This window comes from Muscardinus avellanarius (genome assembly GCF_963383645.1).
Source record: "Muscardinus avellanarius genome assembly, chromosome: 14".
NCBI lineage: Eukaryota > Metazoa > Chordata > Mammalia > Rodentia > Gliridae > Muscardinus > Muscardinus avellanarius.
The window spans coordinates 9,341,058-9,362,272 of record NC_137800.1 but is presented as its reverse complement, the minus strand read 5'-3'; the positions used below and the strand labels follow the sequence as shown (position 1 = coordinate 9,362,272).

General features: G+C 48.7%; 1 protein-coding gene across 1 annotated transcript; it reads right to left on the bottom strand.

Annotated features, from left to right (window-relative positions):
• Window positions 1-15,510: 15,510 nt before the first annotated feature.
• Window positions 15,511-20,988, bottom strand: STMN4 (stathmin 4; the record flags this gene model as incomplete). Its single annotated transcript, XM_080710203.1, has 6 exons — window positions 15,511-15,570; window positions 18,214-18,405; window positions 19,187-19,395; window positions 19,732-19,812; window positions 20,332-20,427; window positions 20,814-20,988. The coding sequence occupies 6 exons, from the start codon at window positions 20,986-20,988 to the stop codon at window positions 15,511-15,513; spliced, it is 813 nt and encodes a 270-aa protein (XP_080566329.1).
• Between the last annotated feature and the right edge of the window lie 227 nt (window positions 20,989-21,215).

The window sequence follows — 21,215 nt, the reverse complement described above, 5'->3', positions numbered from 1 at the left end:
TCAATTCCCAAAGAAGCCCATTGGGTGAGTTTTATTGTTCCCATTTCCGAGGCGAGAAGAAGGCTCAGAGGTACCTCTCCTCCTTGTACATAACTTGGAAAGTATAGGAAATAGTTTTGAGCCTGCGTTTAAATTTAAAGTCAAGCAGAGGCTTTACTATTTGGAGATTCTTCTCCCCCAAGGGGTATTTCTGTTTCTTCCGTGGAAACTACATAAAGTTGTAGAAAGGAAAGAGGCCAGGGGTCCTGACACCAGCTTCATCCACAAGCCCTTTCCTTGTGTGCCCTGGATTTTGCTGGCCAGAGGAGGGCCAGACCCCCTTGGCATCTCCTCAGCAAGGCAGGACACCCAGTGCTGTATGCACAGTAAGCTGTGGCTGCGGAAGGCCTCTGGGGAGACTCTACATTCATGAGCAAGGGCTCTGTGTTTTGCATTTTATTCTTTTTTGGGGGGGCTATTGGGGGTGGAACCCAGGAGCATTCTATCTCCTAACTACATCCCCAGCCCTATATTTCATTCTTTAGTTTGAAGCAGGGTCTCACTGAGTTGCAGAGGGCCTCACTAAGTAGCTGAGGCTGTCCACTAACCTTGATCCTCCTGTCTCAGCCTCCCGAATGCTGGGATTATAAGCATGTGGCACCGCACCAGCTCTCTTTCTTTTTATATAGGTTATGTCTTACAATCAATCACAAATTGATTATTCACAGGGGAAAGCGCCTTCCTGGGGGAAAAAATTACTAACAATAGATTGAGCCTAAAATATCTAAAAAAATAAATAGTGAACAGAGGACAAAAGACTTCAGTCTTTCGGCCTTAGCTGTGAACATGGTTAATATTCTCCTGCTAACTTACCGCTGATTTATTTCTAATGCTGTTGGCATGTCTTGGATGTTGGATTTATTTGCACACTCAAAGGTAAGGTTAGAGCTGAGCCTGGCGGTGCACGCTTGTAATCCCAGCGTTCGGGGGGCTGAGACCGGAGGATTGCGGTTCGTGGGCAGGCTCCACTACTTACTGAGGCCCTTTGCAACTCAGTGAGACCCTGTTTCAAAGTAAAGAATAAAAACTAGAGCTGGGGGTGTAGCTCGGAGGTAGAATGCCCCTGGGTTCCACCCCCAATACCGCCAAAAATAAAAGTTAAAGTTAGAAATTATTTACAAAGAGTAATTGCAATCAGTGGTATCCATGGGTAGATAATTCAATTCAAACACATTTCTTAGGAGCCCATACACAACAATTAATACGTATTGAGTCTCATTTCTGCATTAAGTCCCTGATGGGCCAATACCACCTTGCTGAGGAGGCCTACATACACATTAAATTATGACTGAGCCCATCTTTAATGACAGGTTCATTAATACTTCAGGAACAAGATGAAGGGTGATTTTCTAGGCGTTAATGAATCGTCCACTAGCATGGGTTCCATGGGCCTGTGGGTGTGGGGAGGTAAGAGGACTCGGCACAGATGTTAGCAGGCCATTGTGCGTTATGAATTCCCAAGAGCACTAGCGTGCAGCCTGCCCCTAACTCGTCAGGTGAACGGCAGCCTTCTTCATGGAGCATTTTAGTAAAAGCCACATTGAGAAATGCTGGTGGTGGAGCTAAAACACATTTTTTAAAAACATGGCAAAAATGCGTGGAATAAGACAAACATGCTCTAAAAAATATATTCTGCCACTCCCAACACCACAGCTATAGCTCATAAAGCACAGAAAGACAATGAATAGTCCCCACTACGGTTTGCACAATCTTAGGGTATTTCCATGACCTTGCTAAGCCAGCCATTAACACCAAAGGAAGCAATCCGATGGCTCATTGTCACTAGCTCTTGTAAGGCTGTAAACAGCCCAAGACCCCTCATCACCATAGCAACCCTGTCCCTAATTGCCAATTGTAGCAGCTCTGGTGCAGAAGCCTGTTTTGTGCACATCTATGTTTTTGCAGAACCAGTGAGAAGGCTCCTAGTTTAAAAAAACACAAGAGCGCCACCTGCTGAACATAGCTCTGTCCTGCAAGCTCCCTGGGCTCTGAGGAGCAAGGCCAGGCCAAGAGAACAGGAAGGACTGCAAGAATCCTCCGGGTTTCCAGAAAAAAAATGCATCATGACTATGCCGAATTTGCACATCGAAATATTTCCATTCTTATCTCCAGGAAAAAACGTGCCAAGCCGAGCTGCAGAGTCTCTGAACATAATAGGAAGTCAAGACAGGAAAGCAGGAACCAGAATGTGGAAATAAAATACACTTGATCTTTAAGACGCGTTGAATCTGGAAAACAAATCTCCCCCACGAACTCTTTGCTGAGACTTACTTTAACTACTTAAATGTTTTAAGTGAGTAAAGGGTAAAATAGTATTTACTTATTTGTTTACTGTTCACTTGGCTTTTTTATTTCCTGCGTTCCTGTGCATTGCAGGAGCATTTAACAGTTTGTATTACATGTGTCTTAAGTCATCTATTCATGTTGAGTTTTATTTGTGTATTTTATCCTAACGCATGTCTTCATTCTAATGTAATTTCTTTTTCTTTTCTTTTTTTTTATTTTATTTTATTTTTTTTGTGTGTGGTATTGGGGATGATGGAATCCAGGGGCATTCAACCTCCGAGCTACATCCCCAGCCCTATTTTAGTCTTTTCAGTTTTTGAAACCGGGTCTCACTGAGTTGCGGAGGGCCTCACTAAGCAGCTGAGGCTGTCCACGAACCGCGATCCTCCCGTCTCAGCCTCCCGAATGCGAATGCGGAGATTACAAGCGTGCATGCGCCACGACGCCCCGCCCCTAATGTAATGTCATCTTCCTTAAATGCTCGCCAGCAGCAGCAGCTTAGCTCCTTCTCTCCCCAGCCTATTTGTTCTCCGCGGCTCTTACCATCTTTTATGTTTGATTTTCTCCATAGTTTCCTGAGTTTTATAGCGACCAAGCAGATGCTATTTACAATGCATTTCTCTTTTCTATAATTGATAGTAATTATTTCCCAGCGCAGCACTTCCTATCTCTATACCCAAACCTTCCGAAAGCTGTGGTTTGTACCTCTGTCTCTTTTCACAGTGCCGAGTTAATTTTTCTCTATTTACATGTCCTAAAACAAGGACGGTTTTCCATGGCCCTGGCAGTGTTGGATTCTCCTTGGGGCCTTTGGCTGTCTCTCTGGTTTTTTAGAAACCTCTCACAATCATAAGCTAAAGATGAGCTGATAACAGTCATCCCTTCTACTCAGAGAAGCAGCAGTCACAGGCAGCTGAAAAAGAAACATTTGTGAGACACCGTGGAGGCAGAATCTACCCCGACCTCTTGGGCATGTGTGGGTAGAGTTTTCTCTATCAAATCTTACCTTGGGTTTAATCGCCCACAGGGTTCCCAGGCACCTGTCCCTGGGTTTTCCCCTCCTTCTTTCTAAAACCCCAGGGTCTTTCTGGCTCAGCCCTCTGGGCTGAGGGAATCTGAGCAAGTCTCCGTGGCCGCAAGGGGGTACACATGCTTGACTCCCCAAAGTGAGTGCTTCTGGGAATCTCGAAAAGAGACACAGGAAGAACTGCAGCGAAGCTTCTCCTGGGAGGAGGGTACGGCGCTCGAGCATCAGTTCTTGTTGGGAACTGGATCTGGATCCTTGACTCCACCACAAGAGCCTCGTGGAGACCTTTGAAACGCCCTGGCTTGCCGGGCGTGGTGGCGCACGCTTGTCATCCCCGCGCTTGGGAGGCTGAGACAGGAGGATCGCGCAGGTTCGAAGCCAGCCTCAGATACTTAGTGAAGCTCTCAGCAACTTAATGAGACCCTGTTTCCAATTAAAGTATAAAATAGGTCTGGGAGTATAGCACAGAGGTAGAAAGCTCCTGGGTTCCACCCCCAGTACCACCAAAAAAGAAATGCTCTGGCTTCACTGAGACAGAAAAAATAACCGAAGGAGTCCATGCCCCTTTAACGCACTGATCCTATCGGGTGATTCTAATGATTACATTGAGTGAGGGAGCCGGGCACCGTGGCGTGTGTCTGTAACACAGTATTTGGGAGGCCGAGGCAGGAGCATGGCAGGTTCGAGACCAGAGTCAGCAACTTAGCAAAACCCTCAAGGACTTAGTGATATCCTGTTTTAAAATCAAAAGGGCTGGAGGTGTAGCTCAGAACTGCAATGGCCCTGGATTCATTTCTCAGTATGAGAAAAAGAAGTGCAGTGAGATAATAACAGGGGTTATGTCCAGCCATCTAACGGGCACATAACAGGCTCCTCGTGTTGGCTCTCTTCTCCTGTCCCTGGTACAAATGCAGTGGTGAGATGCTGAAACTTCCTTTGGCATTCATAAAGCATACATCTCAAATGAAACGCATACCATCTATGACACTTGCAGAAACTCAAGTCACTTAGCATCGGTTACCATTAGCTCATAGAGAAGCTACATGAATCTACATGAATGAATTATGTGAAGCAAGCTCTCATTACGAATAAATTTAGAGACAGTTAACTTCTTCCCTAAGGCAGCAGTGATCGCAGTCTTAATTAAAATTCTCAAAAATTCATCGTGGTTTTGCCTTTCATTCTTTTGAAACCTTTCCTGATACAAGTCTTCAGATTTTCTTCTCAACCAGGTAGAGCTTCTAGTAAGTTTCTATTAAGCCAGGTGTGCTGCTACACGCCTATAATCTCAGTACTGGGGAGGCTGAGACAGGAGGATTGCAGGTTTGAGGGCCAGCCTCAGCAGCTTAGTGAGACCCTGTTTTAAAATAAAAAAAATATATAAAAAGGGCTAGGGAGTATAGCTCAGAGGTAGACTGCCCCTGGGTTCAATGCCCAGTGCAAGAGAGAGAGAGAGAGGAGAGAGAGAGAGAGAGAGAGAGAGAGAGAGAGAGAGAGAGAGAGAGAGAGAGAGAGAACTTCTATTAACACACAAACACAAAGACGTGCACTCCCTCTGTATCTGTTTCTCTCTCCTGCCTCCTGCCCATAAAACTCTTTCGGTCCCTTGGCCCAAACTTGAAATTGTCACGTCTTCTTATGAAGAGACCCATCACTATTCCTTGGTAACAGACTGTGACGTTCTGAACAGGACACTGTGTGATCATTTTAAGATTTTAAGGGCAGGCCATGAACAAACCTCTTAGCTTTGTCGATCACTTGATAACTCCTAGTGACCTGCAGGCTTGGGCCTAAATTCCTTAGTTTAATATTCGACATCCTTCCCGTCGGTCCAGCCATTCTGGGCTCATCGTCTGCCCATCTAACACGCCAACCTCCCAGAAAACACTGCCTGGAATTTATACGTGCCGCTGCACTGCCCATCTTCAAGCTCCCTGAAATGCCCTCTTCATGCCCCGGTCTCTACCTGACACCAGGCCTCTCACCCTGGAGATGCGGCTCGGTGAACGCTTACCCAGGTGGGGCAACCATTCCCTCCTCTGGGCTTCTGTGAACGGCAGTAAGAAGCCCGTGGCCATTGTCTGGGTTGGTGGTGTCTGAATCTGCCCCAGTAGAATTCAAGCTTTATGATGGCAAGTTCCTTTCTGTATATTCATAATCCCAGTGCTTTCGGGGAGTATTTAATATTGATTTAATTAATTAAGACTGCCTACAGAGTTCAGGAAACTCCCACAAAATAAAAACAAAAACCTATAAAAGCCATTCATTTATATGTAATTGGCTAGCGAGTTATTATCCCAGTGCTTTGGGTGCATTATTATAATCTCAGGAATATAGGAAAAGCAAGATTGTTATTTGAATTTTGATAATGAGAGCTCAAAGTATATACAATAGAATTACATTCAATTGTAATCAGCAAAAAAAAAAAAAAATTCTCAGAAAACTTTTTTTTTTTATAAAACCGGAAACAGAAAGTATGAAAAGAGTTTGGCGTCCGCGGGGTTAGAGATGCAGGATTCTCCCACTCTACTGCACCTCTGCCCATGGTCTCCTCCGGCCCAAGATGGTTGGTCCGGCTCCAGCCGTCATATCAACATTCAATCCGGCAGAAAGTAGGATGGAGGGGAAAATTTAAATAAAAAATGCTTCTTCGGCATCGTATGTGCCATTTCAATTTTCACCCCAGAAGTGAGTAAAACGACAATATTTGGCAATAGAGGAGGCTGCAAAATGTAGAGTCTTTCTCGACAATGCCTTTATGCACATGAAGCACATATTCACCGTACAGACTCCACAGGACACAGCGACTTCCCATCACTAATGACTTACAGTCATTGGCACAATACGCTTAGCATCCGTGCCTTACACTTACAAGCATCTATCCTCATATGCATTTATAATAGGGACTTAAGTTTACCTCGGTCGTGTGTTAGGACATTCTTGCTGCTGCTGTTGCCCCCCAGCCTTTAGAGTCTATTATCCCCACCCCCACACCCCCTAATGTTAGTCAAAAACAACTGTGAACTGGTTTATACAACAGTCGTAATCAAGAACCTGACCTGTTTATATTACCTGAAGAAATCGCATCTTCAAGTGGCCGTGCTTTACAATGAGTACTTCCTGCTAAACCTGGTCCTCCTCCGTATTCTCACCCTGATAGTAGCACCACTGTCCACCCGGGCAAGAGCTCTGTTCATTCTTTCTGTTCTAATCCTCCCCGCCATCAGCCACCGCTCCGCCCGGCCTCCCGGTGACTCGCCTGCCCCTGGCCACAGCCCTTCCTCTCTCCTGTCCGCCTGTCCGCGTGACCACCAGCTGTCAGTGTGTGGCTCCTCCGTTTCAGCTCCTTACACACACAATCAGGCCCACAGCCCTAACTCCCCCGTCCAGGCCAAGAGGAGATCTGTCACCTGCTGACCTGCTCGGCTCCTTTGAGTGCCCTGGACACTCCTCAGGGAGCCGGGGACACGTGCAGAATGCCAAGGGTGTGCTCTCCTTGGCACAGGCTGCTGGCTCCATCTGGAAGACTCCCCCTCCCTTTTCCTTCCTTCTATCCTCTTCCCGCTTCGGCTTCCCTGGATTATCCTGGAAATGTCGGCGCAGGTAGCTCAGGCATCCTTCCTCTGGGAAACCTTTGCTCCCCTTCTCTTGCTCCTCTGAAGAGTGGGCACCTCCCTCTGCTCCTCTCCCATAAAATGTACACTTGTAAATCGGAGCAGAGGACCTAGGAACAGGAAGGGTTAAAAAAATCTATAAAAGAAACAAAACCAAGGGAGGTTAATAAGATATGAGGGTCAAAATGACCAGGCAAGGACTACGGGAATCAAAACAAAACTTCAGCCCCTTCTGGGGGGTACCTGCTGAGGACAACTGGTAGAAATAAATTCAAAGGATGATCAAAGCGGGAGGCAGAAAGCACCACCAGGACATTAGAACCCACCAGCCCTCAAGTTGATTCAAATTAAGGACTGAAACCAGGCTAAAACCAGGCTAAAGACATTAGGTCCCCAAGACCCAATTCTGACCAGGAACAAAAGAGCAGGTGGGGGAAACACAAGAAAGGATGCAGCTCACCCCCTGCCCTGGGAACCCCAGCGGTCCCCTTTGGAAAGCTCCTCCACTGGGCAGGAGCTAGTCTGTCTTTCTCTTTTCTGTCTTTTCCTTGACTTACAAATAAACCTTTGTATTTCTATACCACCCATTAGTCCTGGTACTTCATTTGCGAAACTCCATATTGGACAAGAGCCCAATAGGAGGAGGTTTCCCATATCACTTTCCTGATGTGACTTACCCCAGCATTTTAAAATACCATTTAGTGAGCTCTTGTACATTAGAAAACAAAAAATTTCACTTTGTTTACATCTGAAGCCTTACACAGTACCCAACTTATGATAGAAGCTCACCAGAATGAAAAAGGTAAACAAATAAATTAGCATTCTGCTATATTTACGCCCACATAATTTTATATGGTTGAGAATTACTGGATATATAATTTGATATTCTGGTTTTATCTCCCTTAAAATTACATGATAAACTTTTAAAGGCTTCATACAGGCGGCTGAATCAAGCACCCCATAATCTTGAAGTTTTTTTTATAAACATCTATTATGTAACTGTCCCATACTTTTAAAATATTTCCCTTTTGTTAGATATTTATATTGGTTGTATTTTTATACCATGCCGAAGACATTTATGAACACCATAAAGCCTGGTGTTTCAAAACATTTCTTTAGAATAGATTCCTAAAAAAGGAATTTCTGGAAAGGGAATAATTCAGCCAATGGGTACAGACCTTTAAGGGTCGTGTTATGTATTACCAAATTGCTTGACAAAATGGCCAGACCTATCTGGAGTCACACAAGCAGAATATGAGAGTGATAACTCATTTTGAAAGAGGTACAGGCCAACCAGAAGGCATCTGCGACAGAATGGAAATAACTGGAAGATTTTGTAAGTCATCACATGCAAACCAGTGTTAAAGGCACACGGAAGGTTTACCTGAGGAGGAGCCGTGGGGAGCACCACGTACGATCACAAGCATTTGAAACAGGTGTCGTTGTCTCTCTCTCTCTCTCTCTCTCTCTCTCTCTCTCTCTCTCTCTCTCTCTCTCTGAGTTGATAGCGTGCTATTCACAGTAGCCAAGCGACTCACGTGTCCATTGGCTGATCGATGAGTGGGTAAGCAAAATGCTATATCCATGCAATGGGATAGTATTCAGCCTTAAAAGGAAAAGAACCCCTGCCACGTGTTACCATATGGCTAGACTTTGAGGGCGTGATGCTAAAAGAAAGAGGACAATCACAAAAAGGCAAATACTACCTGATTCCATTTATATGAAGCAGATAAAGTAGTGAAATTCAGGGAAACATAAAATAGAATGGCGGTAGCTGGGCGTGCTGGGCCACACCTGCAATCCCAGTAGTTGGGAGGCGGATACAGGAGAATCACAAGTTGGAAGCCAACCTTAGCGACTTAATAAGATCCTGTTTCAAAATAAAAAGTAAAAAGGGCTGGGGGTGTATTTAAGAGATAGAATTCCCCTGGGCTCAATCTCCAATACCAAATAAAAAAAATTAAATTATAATAGCGGTTACCAAGACTTAGGGCAAGGGAGAGAAGAGATGTTTTATGAGCATAGAGTTTCAATTTTGCAAAATAAAAATGTTCCGGATATCTCGATATATTCATTACATCTTTTGGTTCGTTTGTTTGTGTAGTACTGGGAATTGAACCCCTTTCTTCTGCTTCTGAACTACACCCCAGGAGCCCCCTTTTTAAAAAACAGTTCTAAGTTGCTGCGGGCCTCACTAAGCTCACTAAGTTGCTGAGGCTGGCCTTGAACCTGCGATCCTCCTGTCTCAGCCTCCCAAATACTGAGATTACAGGTGTGCGCCACCATGCCCAGCTATGCTTAATACTTCTGAAACTCCACACTTAAAAATGATTGAAATACTAAATTTTATGCTGAATATTTTGACTATAATAAAAACTATGAACACTTGTATTTTTAAGTTTATTATAACAACGTTCCCCTCATCTTGCCAATAAAATATATATTCTCCAGAAATATATGTGATTTTTATCTTGTCACTTTGCATACCTTTGTAGGCTCTATGCCCAGTTCAAGAAGTCTTACTCTGTAGTTCCTGAGGAAGCCAAACCCATCATTCCTTGAGGAGTCCTGGATTTTTATATCTTCATCCAGAGAAACTATTTAGCCATTCGCCTCTTCTTTTAATGTCAATGCTCTTTGATTAAAGTTACAATCAGTAACTTTCAGAGCCAGGCTTGAAATTTTGGGTCCTTTGAAAGCAACTGATCTTTATTTTTGAGGCTGTAATCCAAGGGCCTCCTACCTCTGAGATACACCTCCAGCCTGTTTCGTTTTGTTTTGTTTTTACTTTGAAACCAAGAGCCGAGGTGTCCATTGATGTGAATTCCAGAGTCCAAAGACTAGGGAACATGGAGTTCTGACATCCAGAGAGAGGGGAGAAGAGACCTCCTCTGTCATTTTCTCCATCTGGGCCCACAACTAACTGCATGCTGGCCACGCTGAGGGCCAGACCTTTCCCAGCCCGTCCACTCACTCACACACCAATCTCCTTTGAAAACACACACACACACACACACACACACACACACACACACACACACACGGCATCCCAATCATTCTAATCAAAAGCAAAACCTCCTGGTTCCAAATCCACAGAAGAGTGTCTCAGTGCTCAGGAAAGCATTGCAAGAAAGTAATCTTTACCCTTAATCCAGTCAAGGTCCAGCACTACTTTAATTTACTTAAAAGCAGGGTGAGTCTTTCAAGGTTTGCTTTTAAGCTGTGTTGCTGTGGCCCCAAGGCAGCTCTTTTTCCTGGAGCAAGGCACGGAGTAGAATAGAGTTTCATTCAGTGATGGTGAACAGGCAGGAGTAAGACAGAGGGGCCGAGAGGGATGAACCCAGTCAGGGGAAGGACCCGAGACCAGCAGAATGAAGAGTGGCATTCCTGTTAAGGCCAGCTTATGTGTAAACTGGAGGCAAACTGTGTTCATATGTAAAACTGAGGTTCTGATAGAGTCAATTCTATAGCCCCAGCTCTAGGTCCCTAGGACGGATGGAGGGAGCAGAGAGGAAGGGAGCGCTTATGAGGGAGCCTATGGCAGCGAGCAGAGTGAGGACCAGGACGCTGCAGCAGCAGCGTGCCCTGAAACGCTGCCTCCGGACCCACCCAGCACCCAAGTCTATTTTAAAAGCACCACTTGAAGCCACTGGCTTGGGGCCTCAGGATTTAAAATCTGCCTCTTTTTTATTTCCCCCTTTATTGGGCCCAGTTCTTCCTCCAGCCCCACCATCCAGGGAACCCAAGGCTCTGTCTTTACAGGCGCCTCGAAGGCAACAGCTCTGGCCCCAGTGTTCCTCAGGCATCCACCGCATCCCAGCCTGTGCTTCCCCTAGGTCTACTGACAGCACACTCGCTCTCAAAGGCTCAGCTCAGGTGCTTCTCCATGGTCCTTGTCCATCAACTCCAGTTAGCAGCCGCCTATCCCTCCTCTTGCCCTTGGAGACACTGTCTACAGATTCATGCTTGGTTGTACAGAGCTATTCCAATTGTGCTCATGATCAGCTCTCCAAAAAATACAATATAGCCATCGGCAGCATATACAAACTTCAAAGCATCCTGTTGCTCATGAGAAATCCTGTCTGTGCATTTAAAATAAATGAGTAGCCGGGCGTGGTGGGGCACGCTTATAAACCCTGCACTTGGGAAGCTGAGACAGAAAGATCGCACAGGCTCGAAGCCAGCCTCAGCTGCTTAGTGAGGCTCTCAGCAACTTAGTGAGACCCTGTTTCCAAATAAAATATAAAGTAGGTCTGGGAGTATAGCCCAGGGGTAGAAAGCCTCTGGGTTCCATCCCCAGTACCACTCCAAAAAATAAATTAATTAATTTAAATAATAATAATAATAAATGAATAAATAATGTATTTATGCAACCAATGAGAATGGATGCTAGAGTGCTAAAGTGAGGGTCTGAGGCCCCCTCGGGTGCTGAGTGTGAGTCTTTTGGCTTTAGGATTGTGGGAGAATCCTAGGGGGTTATAGCTCAGCCTCAACAGCAGGGTCCTCAGCCGCAACAGCAGGGTCCTCGGCCGAAAGAGGGACACTGGCCCCTCCTCAGGACAGAGAAGAGCTGTAAGCAACCAGTTCACCCACAGTGGCATATACCAACTTACTAGAAATCCTTCCAATAACCAAAAATAATTGAAAACAAAATAAGACCTCACTATATAATTTTTAAAGGAAGAAATGAGAAATGTTGGCTAATATGTAGAATCCAGGGCAACACTCTCAAAAGGTACTTTCTCAATAAAACTGGTCAATCATTTTCATTTACAAACACTCAAAGCAAAGACATCTACACTTTAACAAGCTCTCAGAGGAGTTTGGATGTAAATTGAAAATTTAAGAGCCTTTGGCTTGGTAGTTTCCTGGGTGTCCCAGTTGGTTCGTAAACACTTTAAATGCAAAAATTGCTTTTTAATACTTGGAGGCCACCCCATGCTGAGCACATAATTGGAGTCTTCAGTTTTCTGTGTCAGGCACTGGGGATTAGTGAGACCCAGGGGCTGTCTTGGACGTGGGTTTTAGTCACCTGCATAATCTCCATCAGCCAACTCCATTCCAGGTCTTATATACAGGGCTTAAGAAAAGTGCCACAGAAATGAAGCTTCCCCGGGAGTCTCTGGCCTTTCTTTCAACAACATCACTGCTCTTAGTCTCATCTTACTTGAAGCAGCCACTGCTGAGAACACAAAGATTCATAAAAATGGCTTCTATTTTCAAGGGGTATAATATCTAGCAGATAGGAAGGCTGAGTAAAAAAAATCATGACACAGAAACCAAAGCATATAAAAATATAAAAACACCAGCAGAGTCAGTGCTATGGTTTGCATCTAGAGCATAAAAAAAAAAAACAAAAAAAAACACTCATGTGTTGAAGCCTGGTCTCCAGTGCAGCAAGGCTCAGAGGTGGGGCGTAGCTGGGCAAGATGGGTCCTTGGAGGCGTGGCCTTGAGGATGATTCTGTCTCTGGCTTCTTCCTGTCTCTCTCGAATTCCTAGCTGTCACGAGCTGAGCAGCTCTCCTCTACCATGCCCTGCTGCCTTGATGTTTCTGCCTTGGTGCTGGCTGACCATGAAACCAGAAACCAAATAAACCTTCTCTCCTTTAAGTTGTTCTTATCAGGTATTTTTGATCACAGCAACAAAAAGCTGACTATCAGAGTCAGGAATTTTAATATCTATGCTGAGTTTAAAAGAACAGGTAAGGATTAAGCAGGGAAGAGCAGCCCAAGCAAGGGACCTACAGGTGCAAAGGATGGAAATATGAACCAGAAAATAAAGGGAAAGAGCAGGGGCTGGTGAAGGAGAGTGGCAGGAAGGGATTTCCTCCTAGCGTGGGGTGCTCCAATGGGAGGGTAAAGGTGCTGATGGGGTGAATCTGTGCACACTGACTTCCAGGCCATCCATTTGCCTCTGCTGAGATGAAGCTGGTTCTGCTGGCACTGCTATAGCAGCCCTCTTTTTCAAGCACAGCAGTTTCCCAGAGCTCCTGGGCTGCAGCTGGACATCCTGGCTCTGTCTCCATGCTTATTCTAAGGCAGAGACTTTCAAAGGGCTTTGATTTCCACCCCCCAAAGAAATGTGTTTTATGCTGTGACCTAGAAATTTATACACAAAAGCTAAAATTGAAACACAATCTTTCATGAAGCAATGCCTTCATTATTACCTGAAACGAATTTTGATGTTTTGTTTTTCTATTCTATTTGGAAGGAAGGAAGAAGAAAGGAAGGGAGGAAGGAAAGAAGGAAGGAAGGAGGAAGGAAGGAAGGAAGGAAGGAAGGAAGGAAGGAAGGAAGGAAGGGGAGAGGGGAGAGAAAGGAAAAGGGAGGAAAGAAGAAAAGAAGGGAGGGATCAAGCTGGGCGTGGTGGCGCACGCTTGTAATCCCACCATTTGGGAGGCTGAGACAGAAGGATCTAAGTTCGTGGTCAGCCTCAGCTAACTTAGTGAGGCCCTTTGAAACTCAGTGAGTCCTTGTTTCAATTTAAAGAATAAAAAATAGGGCTGGGTGTGTAGCTTGGTGGTAGAATGCCCCTGGATTCCATCCCCCGTACTACAAGAAAAAGACGGAAGGAAGGAAGGAAGGAAGGAAGGAAGGAAGGAAGGAAGGAAAGAAGGAATGGATGGAGGGAGAAAGGATCCACTAAGTTGGTCTCACAATCCAATGAGTCACAACTCACAGTTTGAGAAACACCCATCTAGGACTCACGGCCTAGTTTGGAAGTGTCAAGACACAGCACAGTGCAGTGGCTAAAAATACAGATTCTGAGAGCAACAACCTGCCAAATCCAAGTCCCCGCTCTCCCACTTATTATCTGTGCAAACTCGGGCACACTGCTTGCTCTCTCTGTACCTCAGTTTCCTTGTCTACACAATGGAAAAACAAGAGTAACTTATCCCTCGAGTTGATGTGAGAATTAAGTGAGAGAATATATATGTAAAAGATTAGAAAACTGCCTGGTTTGTAGTAAATGGAGCCTAAGTGTTGGCTGCCACCACCACCACCATCATCATCACCACCATCATCATCACCACCATCATCATCAGCCATCATCTTTGATCACTCCAGCTATCCTATCTAAAATAAAGCTAAAGTGAAGTGAGAAAAAGCAATACCAAAGAGTTTATTTGCAAAGCTGTACAAAACTACACAGTGTGCAGGGCAGGGTGTAGAGGTGCCCTAGGCCCAGAATTATGCAGACTGCCCCCCACCCCTGTGTGCGTGGAGGAGAGGGAGGAGCTCCTTTTTCCAGCCCTGGCTCAGTGTCCTGGAGATCACAGCTGTTGGGTCCGACCGGCTCCCTCTGCCTTCCGCTAAGAAACATTATTTCCTTGCTGGCATTTTGACCCACCTAGAATCCCAAGCCCCAAAGAGAAGAAGGTGTCTCTAGGGTCTGAAGGATGGTGTCACCCAAATTCGCGTGTTGAAACCTAAGCCCACACAGTATTATAAAGAGTTAGGGCTTTGGGAGGCCATGAGATCGTGAGGTCTCTGCCCCCATGAGTGGGTTAGTGCCCTTTCGCTCTTCTGCCGTGTGAAGATGTAGGCAGAAGCCACCATCTTTGAGCAAAGAGGAGCTTTCACGGACATCCGACCTGCCTCTGCCTTGATCTTGGACCTCTGAGCCCCCCAAAACTGTGAGCAATAAATTGCTTTTGTTTATGAATTATCCAGACTATGTTTATTTCATTGTCGTTGCATCAACTAAGTCAACCTCCTTCTTATAATGAAGCCTGGGGACCAGGTTAGAATGTTAGTCTATAGAAAGGGATCATTGCACTTAATCTGGTAAGGAACCGCCCACGGAGAGGAGTAAAGGAAGAGAGAAGGAAAGCAAACCTTTCCATTGTGCCAAAGGCTGCTATCACCCACCTCGTCCCACATCTCAGATACTTGGATGACAAAGTTATAGGACACTTGCTATCCCCTGGGCAGGAGCCCAAGGTTCTAGAACATTCCACCAGTCACCCAAGGGATAAATTCAGGAAATAAGGAACTGGAGACTTGGAGTCAATGTTTCATTGGTCATGATGATCAAAGGTAATGACACACACGCAGACCTCACCCTCCCTCGGCGGGGCAGAACTGGCGCCTCTGGGCCTCACCCCCTCCAGCTGGGCTTACCCTGGGGCCCTGCAGCCATGCCCGCCAGGACTCTGTCCTTGGCTCCTGACACCCCTGGCCGTTGGTCTTCCCTCCACACCGTGCCTGGGGGCTGCTGGTCCAGGCGGAGCTGTGAACACCGGAGGCCTGGCCGGGTCTGTGGTCGGTGGTGTTGCAATGTCCGTGAGTTCTTCTCCAGGTCAGTCCCAAGACGGCTCCTTCTCTCCCCTCTCCCACCCCATCATTGTTCCCCAGAAACAAATAGGATGGCTTCACTGGTCAATTCTTTACATGTACGAACACCAAAAGCAGAGGAAACGCCCCTTGGCCCCCCTCCCCCCAAACCCCGTTGCTGGGATTGCAGCCGGCGGGCGAGGCTGCCGGGACGCGGCGCTGGGCAGCTGTCCGGCTGTCCCGGGAAGTTCCGAGGCCTCTGGGCTTTACCTGGAGGCCTCTTCCTTCAGCTCCTTGTTTTTCCGCACCTCCTCCGCGTGCTTGTCCTGGGAAGGAAGGGAGGGACAAGGGCGGGTCACACGGGCTGCCCGGGGACAGAGGGAGGCACAGGGGCAGAGAAGAAAGCATATGGTGACCACCATAGGGACAGCAGGGCCGTGTTGGTGCCAGCAAGGGCGTCCGGAGTGGGCAGCAGGCGGCAGGAGGGATGCACGAGGCCAAGCGGGGACCGGCCCACGGGGTGGCGGGTCCCAACCTCCCACTGCACGGTGAGCCGAGGGCCTCCAGCCTCTTTCCCCGCCTCTCTTCATCTGGATTGATCTCTCAGCTTGACCCACTAAGCGAGCTGCTCTGAGTAGCTTGCACTAGAGGAACGCCGCCCTGCAAATGGCCAGCCATGGCCCGCTGCTTTTATTCCCTGCCGGACTCCTTAGCGCAGATTGCCTTAAACCCCAGGCCTCTCTCACACCTATTTTAAGAGAATCTTCCTTATTTTCATCAGGTGGTCCAGCCAAAAGACAGTCTCTGCCCCCGCCCTCGAGGCCGCCTGCTCTGTGGCCACGGCGGGCTCTCTACTCCAATCAGGTCTCAGCTTGCTACTCTTCAGAGAGGACCTGGGATGGGCGGCCCCTCGCCTCCCCAGCTCTGCGATGGCGGTGGCCATCATACCTGCCTTATGCTACCGCTCACTGTGGAAACGCTTGGGTCCTCTCTGGGGGTGACTCTGCCTAGCCAGCAGGGACCATGTCTCTTTGATGTGGCACCTGGCACTCGGCAGGTGCTCAGCAAATCGTCCCCTATCGGAGCCCGGCATTATCACCTTCAGATAACAGGATCAACCTGCAGCCCAGGCTCCCAGGATATACCTTAACCTACACTCTATGCCTCGAGGGGCCCTAGAACACCCCTGGGTTGGAAGCAGAGTCGTGTGCCTGGTTCTCTACCTCTGCAGGACCTGGGGAGCCTCATGGTTCTCAGGAACCAACCCTAGAGAGCCAGGTCCCGGCATCTATGATTTTACACTTTGCATCAGCTGATGTTGATGTAGACGGTCAGTGACTGAAGGTGCCCTGGCCTGCTGCGCAGGAGTATGGGGCGGAACCCGCACCGCTGGCTCTCACCCCACCTCCTGCCTCCTGCAGAGCATAAAGGCAAATGGGAATCAAGGGCCCAGAGACGGGTGTCCGCTCAAATGTCTGCGCTGGCATCTGGCTTCTTCTCAGCCCTGGCCTCGCCAGCCCAGCTACTGCTCCTTACAAAATAATGGGAACTGTTCCGATCGCTCCACCTCCGACCCCTTCCGCTCCCAGGTGAGCTCGCTGCCAAAGCCCCAGGTGTATAACCTTCCTCTCCCTGGCCTTCAAAAGGCCCCCTCGCTGATGAAAGGTTAGCGAGACAATGATGGGCTCTTCTCCTTGACAACCAAGGAAAGAGACCCCCGGACCAGGAGCCAGAGCACTGGGTTCCGGCCCCAGCTCTACCACAAGTTGGTTGTGAGATGCTGGGGAAGCCTGTGGCCTTCTCTGCCTTGGTTTCCTCCTCTGCGTGGAGGATGACCTGTCCTGCCTACCCCATGCGCTGGTGAAGACAGTGACGTGATGAAGCCAGTGTGCCCCAGACACTCTCTCAAATGTTGTACCGTGGGTCTAACCTCGGTTATCGTTCGGGGTCTGGCCCGGGAGCCCAAGCTCCTCTCCCAGATGCAGACAGTTTTCCTTCACGAGTTTGCCTCAAGTCACCCCTCACTAACTGAAGGGTCTGGATGACTTCCTTCCTGTGTGGCACTCGGTGGCGGCCTTGCTAGCTCTTGTCATAAAGGGCATCAGAGTGTAGAGCTGCCATGGCTGGCCAGCTCCAGGGCCCCTGCTGCATTCAGACCCCCCGGCGAAGAGAACAGATCTTTCTAGGAGCCGGGGCTGTTGCCAAGGGCCTGAGATTCCAAGTGGATGGGCAGAAAGGTGTGGGGACCACGCTGCTCACCATGGGACGAGGCCACCGATCGGGTCCCGGGAGTCACCGCGCAGCAGGCGGCTCCTGCAAATAAAACACAGAGCTGGAGCTTCCCGGGAGCCGGGAGAAACTGGGGCGGCCTTGAGACTCAGGAAAGGAGGCCGGCGTGTCCTCCGCAGAGCCCGCTGCTGTGCTGCTGACTCGGGGGACCAACCCCAGTCTCCCACGTTTCTTATATTTAGGTGACCCCGTTTCGTTTATTGACAGATATGGCAGCCATTTGGAAAGGACCTGAGACTCACCCAGTTTGTGTGGAGGAAACTGTGTTTCCTGCTCATTTGGCTACTCAGGGCATCAAGCTTAGAGCCAAGAGCATCTTTCTCTAAATCAAGTCCTCCCATTCAAGGATGCAGCCAGGAATGTATAGGCTGTATGTCTCTCCCTACTCTCTTGAATTAGATGCCTTTCTCTAGAAAAGGAGGGGTATCTGCTACCTAAGACCATGAGAAATTTCAGTTGTGTGCAGAAAATCCCCTGAGGAAACCCAATGCTTGGTTCAAGTGTCTTGCCTATGGCTTCCCAAGTCATCCCCTTAAAAGCCTCTAAGGATCCTGCCTACCAGAAATACTCCCATTCCTGCCCCAGGCTGATTCCTCCTGAAATTTTGTATAGGTCCACGTATTCTTGCCACCAGAGGAAGACGGAGCATCCCAGGAGCCTCCTAATCCAGGACCACTTACCTTCTCTTGCAGCCGTTCTAACATGGCAGCAAGGTGGGCCTCCCGGTTCTCCTTGTTGGACTCCATCTTCTGGGCCAGCTTTTCCTTAGCCATCTTGATGAAGTTGTTGTTTTCCTCAATGGCTTTTTGGATCACCTCTCGCTCATGTTCTCGTTTCTCAGCTAGGTGCTTCAGGAGCTCAGCTTCCTGGTACTGGGGCAGCACAGAGGGGAGGAGGGTTACTCAGGTTGAGCCTGCTGGGTGGATCTTTACTATCATGGATTCAGAGTTCCACGGGACACAGCCCTCCCTGAGCCCGGTTCCCTGCCCCTGAGCAGGAAGCCAGGACAGGCACTTTCTGGATCCTCCCATTACATCTGGAACTGTCCACAGTCTTTGATATCTTCTCAACCTTTTTCTAAATGTCCTCAGGGCCATCATGGCTATCATTAATTCATCGACCCATTCATTCATTCATTCATTCATTCATTCATTCATTTGAAATGGTCTTGTGCTAACTGCCAGGCACTATTCTCCAACATAGGAAAGAATAAAAGTCTAGTAGAAAGAAGACATTTATAAACATGATAAATGCCTTTGAGTTGAGAGGCGGCACCACAGGATTCAAGGGAGAAGAGGGTTATTTTCTGCTTGAAAAAAGAAAAGCTCACACCACGATGGCATAGGAGTGGAGCCATAAGAATCAGTAAGAAGCAGAGGGCATTCTGGGAAATGTGACATGCAAAGATCTCCCCCTCTCCCCCAGGGAAGGAACCCTTTGCTTAAGTTCTTACTGTATTTCAATGTCTTACACTAGCCACCATGTATCTATCTCTGGGCGGTTGATGGTGCAATCCCCTACACCTACTGCTTTTCCTTCTGTTTAGCCTTGCACTTGAAAGGCGTTGCCTAAGTATCTGTGACCTTACTCCATGCAGGGCCACTGCCAACTCACTGGGATAGAGGGAAGGGAGAGAGAGGGGTCAGCACCTACCTTCCTCCGCTCCTCGGCTGCTTCCAATTTCTTCTGGATCTCTTCCAGTGAAGGGTCTCGCCTCCGGGGCAGGGAGGCATTGAACTCGGGCACCCCGTCGAAGGAGGGTGGCTTCAGGATGACTTCAAAGGACTGACCCGAGGTGCACTTGTTCAGCTCGATGACTTCCATGTCAGAAATGACGCACCAGTTCAGGTCCACGGTGTCTGCTGCAGAGAGCGGAGCAAAGGGCTGCTCACCTGCTGGGGTGTGGCTGGGGCCCCATGAAGCTAGCGGGCATGCACACATGCATACAGACGTGAAGATGCAGGGGTCCCCAGGGCAAGCCAGTGCCCAGGGTCTATAGCCCCAGCGAGGTCTCAGGCTTCACGAGTAGAGCCCGTGGGATCTGTGAGTATGTGGTTTCTGTCTCTACCACCAGCCTCCTCTGAGATCTGAGCTCTCGCTCCAGTCTCCTTTGCCGGAGACGGTAGTGCAGTCTCCCACCGCCCCCACCCCTCCATCTGACCGCTTGGCTTCTGGACCTCTCCCCTACTCCCTCCTACCCTGTTCTCTTCTTTCTTTCCAGTCAGCACTGTCTTTCCGCTGGCTTTGACCTTTCCTCCTACACTGTCTCCCACACCAGCCTAAACAGAAAAGACAAACTCAGGTCACGCGCACTCTCCTCTCTCGTTGCCCGATCAAACCCATCCCTTCCTCTCAGTCAGGTGTCCACTGACACCTCTCACGAAGACGTGGCCATTCGGTGCTCCCTGCGGGGCCTGGGCTCCGTCCTGGACACAGGCTTCACATAGGGCTCAGTCACAGCCCGGCCCGGAGCATCTCCACCCTCCCCGTGAGGCCGGCTGCCCTCCTGTCCTCTCTTCTTTTGCAGTCTGTGTTCCCTGAGGTGGGATCTCTGCCTGCTCTACCTCTACCCCCTCCACAGCAGCACCTTGTTCCAGGAGTGAGCAGAGGAGGCACTGAGATGGAATGCTCTAGGGAGAGTCCAGCTCAGGGTCTAAGGTCCCCGGCTGCACCCCTGTGGCCCAGAAAGCAAGCCACGGCGAGGGCAGCTTCTGGAAATGGGGGGCTGCGGCGCTGCCCCCCAAACACAGGACAAGGGAGCCGCCACCCCTTTCCTTCCCAGCTGAGTTCCCACTGACCTTCGTATTTATAGGAAGCCTTGTTCCTAGGGTCCGCCAGGAAGCAGGAGCAGAACAGGGACACCAGGGGGAGCTCTTTCACCTTTTCCTTGTAGGCTGCAGGCAGAGCGGAGAGTGAAGACTCACAAGCCCATGCCCCCCGACCACCTACACCCACGCGAGGCCGGCACTCAGATTCCCTGGGCCCGGAGCCGCCTCTTCGGGGTTCCTGCGTGTAGTTCTGACCCTCACCTGGGCCCTATCGAGCTCCAGTTCTCTGAGAGCACCCAGACAGCTCAGCACCGAATGGATGGCAAGTGCCCTCCAGTACAGACCCCAAGAACAAGGGGGCCCCGCCCTCGCCCTCTGAGCTGGCTCTCTACCCAAGACATCCGACCAGAAGAGCCCAGTTATTTGGCTCTAGGAAGCCCATGTACCATTTGACTAAGAGTAGTGGGCAACTACCCAACGGGCATAGAAACGAGCGGGGCAGGGGTCCTCACCATCGGCCCTCCGCTCTGAGCCCTGGCTAGGTAGCAAGTCAGGCTGCCTTTCCCAACCTGCACAGCTCAGTGGTCGGGGACTGGGGGCCAGTGTACAGGTGGGCAGGCATGTATCCTCTCTCCCAACAAGTCTCTGTGTGCAGACGTCACCAGCCAGAGCCGCGCTGGCCACCATGGTGACTCCAGCCAGCCCCTCCCCACTGCCCGAGCAGCGTGTCTGGTCTTCGGCCTGGCATTCCCAGGTCCTCCCTGCCCGGCCCACCCAGGACAGTGCCAGAGGCTCCTCCTTCTCTCAATTTCACAGATTTGAAAACATAAGCAACTGCAGAAATATTACATGGACATTGTAAAAACTTCAAAAAAAAAAAAAAAGACACAGGTATGCAAAAGGAAGAAACATTC